The following is a 4,640-nucleotide window of genomic DNA, read 5'->3' as shown; positions in this document are numbered from 1 at the left end:
TATTAGGCCAAATCTAAAAAAAAAACAGTCAGTTGAAGTTATATAAACAGTACGTAGGACAAGCAAGCCTATACAATCCGTTCGAATCCATTTTGAAGCATGTACCGACCGCCCGGATAGCCCGGACCGTGCCGCCCGCACTTCTCTTTCGGTGTGTTGGCATCGAAGTGTGAGGTGTTTTTGGCGAAGTGTTTGGCGAAGCGAAGTGTTTTTGGTACCGCTGGTTTTGTCGTTTTGTAGTCATGGCTGACGCGAAAAAGTCTGCGGCGCCGCGTTTCACGCCACGAGAGAAGGACCTCCTGATAGACCTGGTGGACAAGCATAAACATATACTGGAATGCAAGAAATCGGATGTGTATTCGGCGGCTCACAAGAATGAGACGTGGAAAAAAGTTGCGGACATGTATAACGCAGTCCACGGCGTGTATCCCCGAGATGCAAAACAGCTAAAGAAAGGCTGGGGGAATATCAAACAGAAATGGAAGGAGGAGAAAGGAGAAGAAAGAAGGGGTCGCTTCAAGACAGGTAAGCGTTCCCTCGAACAGCATTTATGCGTGTGAGATGTGCAAGAGTTTTGCTCTTGTTTTTTTTTTCGAGGAGGTTGCATGCTTTATTTTGTGCCAATAAGCAAATATATGAGCGCTCACAGGCATTTAACGTGTTTGGGTAGGAACACGTTTTCACCGCTGCATACACGCGATAGCCCATATCTTCCGCGACCCCGGCCTGTTTTTTTTTTTTCTATTACAGGAAGGAATAAAGCTGTATAGATTGCATAACCCTTCTAGAGTCAACGAGGCAGAAAATGTAGAGCCTAGGACATATGCCTGCACGCACCGTTCTGTATGCAAAACTACCATCGACTCAAATTGCTTGCGTGCTCTCGCGATGAATCAGCCCAGGCGTTGTACGCCTCCGGCGGAGGTTGAAAAAAAAAAAAAAAAACAGTTGAACGAACGCGATAAGTTCGAATGCGCGCCTGTTGCTTTCTGTAATTTCACGTTTTGGTAGAACCAATTTGTTGTACGGCGGACAGTAAAACAGCCTGTTCAGTTGATCACGCTAGTGTTCTTTTTTTATTTGTAAGCGAAATGGCTATAACAAACGATAGCCGATAAGGTACAAAGCTTTTGTGGAGCTCGGGTAGCAAGCAAATCTGTTTTTCTGGAGTCTGCCCAAGCTGCTAGAAAGAGGGGGGAAAAAACTGGGGAGTCTCACAGTGATATTTTTTTTTATTGCCTGTGATATTACCAAACACTCAACTGCTAAACTCAACGGGCTCTGTGCGATTTAGCCACATTTTTTGCTAGCTGATGCTTTGCACTGAACTCGTGTCAATCATTTTCTCATGCCTTTATGTGGAAGCAGCTTTGCCCAAATTATTCATATTGCTAATATGAGGTGGAGTACTTTATCGTGGTGCTTTTATTACACGCTGTTATTTTTTCAGGTGGAGGAAAGGAGAAAGTTGTCATTACAACGGCGTCCGAGCGGGTTGGAGGCGTGGCCAGCCATATGGCAACAACTCTTGACAACGGCGAGGACTCGGACCTGGCGCCGTACTTGCCACCGGTACTGAGCCAACCAGTGGTTCAGATCGTGCAACGCATGATCACCGGCGAAGAAGAGCCCTCGTGTTCCTACGCTGGTATAGTACTGCTGACACGTCTTGGATTATGCATTTTTACTGTTCATGTTGGAAATTTCACACGCTGAAGCTGCACATGCAGACGCAGTTCTACTTGATTAATGGGGACGCTGCATGCATAAAATTTTGTTCTTTTGCAGTTATCTCTATATTATCCGAGACGCAGACTGCCTTCGAACCTCTCTCCCTCTCGCATGCTGTGCCAGAAGTATCCTTGTATTCATGGGTCGGGTAAGGGGTCATACTGTTTCGCAAAATTAAATTCTTGTGTCCACAATTTTGCCTTTATATGGTGTTTCATTTTAATCAGCTGAAATACATTTTAGCTGTTTTCTCACTGGTCTTACTTTTACACAGTGAGCTGTGTTTCTGGTATTAATTAGCTTTGACGTTACTTTAATAGCAAGACTAGAGCCCAGTTATGCATGCTTTAAATAGATGCCACCCTTTCAGTGAAGTGATAGCATGTTACCTGGGTGGTTACATTGTGCCTGCATCTAGTCAAGCTCAACTCGTGCATTGGTGTGAAAAGCAGTTTAATGTAAAATATCAAGCATGTACTTTCTCCCTTTTAAAAAGTGCCTTAGTTCATAAGAAGCACGATACGGTGGAATAAAACACCATTTTCTCAGCCCAGTTCTACTAGTGTTTAGAACCAGCAAGTAAAGGACACACAGCAAGTGTTATGTTCACCGATTTTATTTCATGTGAAGAAGCCATAGCTGTTTCCGCAATTTTTTTACGTAAGGCAGCTTGTTTTAGAAAAAATTTGTCATGGTTACACTTGGCTAAAATATAATGGCAACCGCCGAGCGCCCCGGGACGCACCGTGGCTTTCAAGGGAGAAAAAAAAAGAAAGAAAACAAACTCCAGCACTGTTGTCAAGTGCTGCCACGCATGTAAACATACAAAAAAAACTGCAGCACTACTGCTAAATATAATTGGAGGCATGCCTACAAGTGTGCTACTCCTTCCTGAGGAGACTAGCAGATCCCGGCACGGCTGCCTCAAGTCGATGACGAAGAGCTGGTGGAAGTGCACAATGCTGAGGATTACTTTGCATCCACCACTCGCAGCGAAGATGACAACCTCTTCGATGCGTATGACTACGATTACTAGCCCCGTAACTAAACAATGATACTGAAACTTAACTGTGTGCAGCAATGCCCGCCTACAACAGCTTCGTCATTCGTCTTGCGGGTGAGTGTAAGCTTCCTGGAATTTCTTGGTTACAATTTTTCTTCCTGTTGCAGAGGAGCATCAGGCGGATCAACTGGATGAAGACGAGCACGGCCACCCAACTGGTGACGACCTGGCGGTGCCATTCTCGGGTGGAACAGAGGTGGACGAGCTGGATGCTCCCACAGGGGCAGATGCTGCCGTGCTACCTCCTCAGGGTGCCACGGCACCTTCCGAGGACTGTAGCAGGCCACCAAGGGGCCGAATGGCCCTCCTCCACCAGCACCTGGGCACCGAAAATGACCTCCGTATTGCCCTAATTAAGGAGGAGCATGACTTTCGCATAAAGATTTTGAAGGAGGACCACGATGCCACGCTGGCCCTTAAAACTGAAAAGCTACAGCTCGAAATACGGCTGCTAGAGCAGAAAAAGCAGCACCAAGAAAAAATGTTCGAGGTGCAGACAAAAGTAGAAGAAGCGAGGCTGCAGCAAGAACAGTTCCAAGCGAAACTTTGTGAGCTGAGGGTGAAAGTGGAAGAGGCACGGCTGCAGAAAGCACTGGAAGATGTTTAAAACTGAAATGTTCACCCTTACGGTTTCATTATAGTTCTTTTTTTTTAGCGCAACCTACACTACTCTACCGATAAGCGCACGCCTCGATGGAAGGCCACATGTGGCGCAGAACAGTGTGCAATAGAGGAAGACGAACATCCAGCTGTGGTCCCTCGTACAGCGGCGAGGCTTAAACAAAGCTTTGAGGCGAAAAAGAGGAAACACGCTACTGTTGCCTACAGCTTCACTACCTTCAAGTCTTGCGCATTAATTAGTGTGAGCTTCCTTCATTTTTTGGTCTTAAAAGGTGCGCGTGGGTGGGCGTGGTGCAGCTTTAACACAGTCTTCCCCCCCTCCCCCCAAAAATGCTCAACTTGGCAGGATCAAGCCATGGAAAATGCCACTCTCATTCAGCCAATTATGAGAAGCTCCTCTGAATGAGGAGGTGTCGTTCTTGGGCACCCAGCCGGGAGTCTCTTCCAGTGACTGCTGGCAGATGCCGCAGCTGCCCAGTTCGACGGTTGGCATCCAAGACCGGCACTCAGGAAGCCGGCGGTTGTGGCTCCTTCCTGGCAAGCCCCAAATTGTGCAATGCTGCACAGGCAATGATGATGCGTGCAGCTGGGACGGGCTTATGCTGGAACTTCATGTCAAGGCAGGGGAAGCGCCTCTTCCAAACTCCAAAAGCCCGCTCAACAGAGTTTCGGGTCTTTATCTGGGCCTTGTTGTACCTGTAAAGAAGAGATGCATCGGAACGTTCTTTTTTAGGCACATGTTTTTCATCACTGCTACTTTTGGCTCCATGAATCTCCATGAACCACGTGAATAGAATATGTTTATTGTTTAGCTCCCGCTAGTTTCAGCAGGCGAATGGCTGGCAGCATCTATCAAGAGGCTAGGTCCTCTCCTCACTCTTCTTCAACCATCAAAACAACACTGGTAAATTCTATGCGTCTGTGCACCTGTAGCCACTGCCGAGGAAAGTTTTAACGTGGTATTTATTTTGGTTGTGTGTCGAATAGTTGTAATATAAAGGCTGGCAGTTGGTTTATTTCACATAACAAGTCATAAGCATCCCTGTGTGCCTGCAACTCTAGCAGTGAAGTTTCTTGTCCCCCTCTCCTCTTTTTATTTCTAGTTTCATGGTTTTGCATAACAGTGTGTCATCATGCACACTGTTTCTGCATTGAATATTGGCCTTGATTTTCGTGTGTCTTTGCTCCTGTTCTTTTTCATTTCTTTCGCTGTCTTGTCTGAATA

The 4,640-nt window shown here is 46.4% G+C and overlaps 1 protein-coding gene across 1 annotated transcript; it reads left to right on the top strand.

Moving 5' to 3' along the window:
* Positions 1–347: 347 nt before the first annotated feature.
* Positions 348–3,653, top strand: LOC144148832 (uncharacterized). Its single transcript, XM_077680349.1, has 3 exons — positions 348–525; positions 1,451–1,648; positions 2,902–3,653. The coding sequence occupies exons 1-3, from the start codon at positions 402–404 to the stop codon at positions 3,399–3,401; spliced, it is 822 nt and encodes a 273-aa protein (XP_077536475.1). The 5' UTR covers positions 348–401; the 3' UTR covers positions 3,402–3,653.
* Positions 3,654–4,640: the final 987 nt, after the last annotated feature.

Source organism: Haemaphysalis longicornis, unplaced genomic scaffold (genome assembly GCF_048455015.1).
Source record: "Haemaphysalis longicornis isolate Haplotype H1 unplaced genomic scaffold, Haemaphysalis longicornis Haplotype H1 scaffold_8, whole genome shotgun sequence".
Classification (NCBI taxonomy): Eukaryota; Metazoa; Arthropoda; class Arachnida; order Ixodida; family Ixodidae; genus Haemaphysalis; species Haemaphysalis longicornis.
This window is presented reverse-complemented; position numbering and strand designations above follow the sequence as displayed.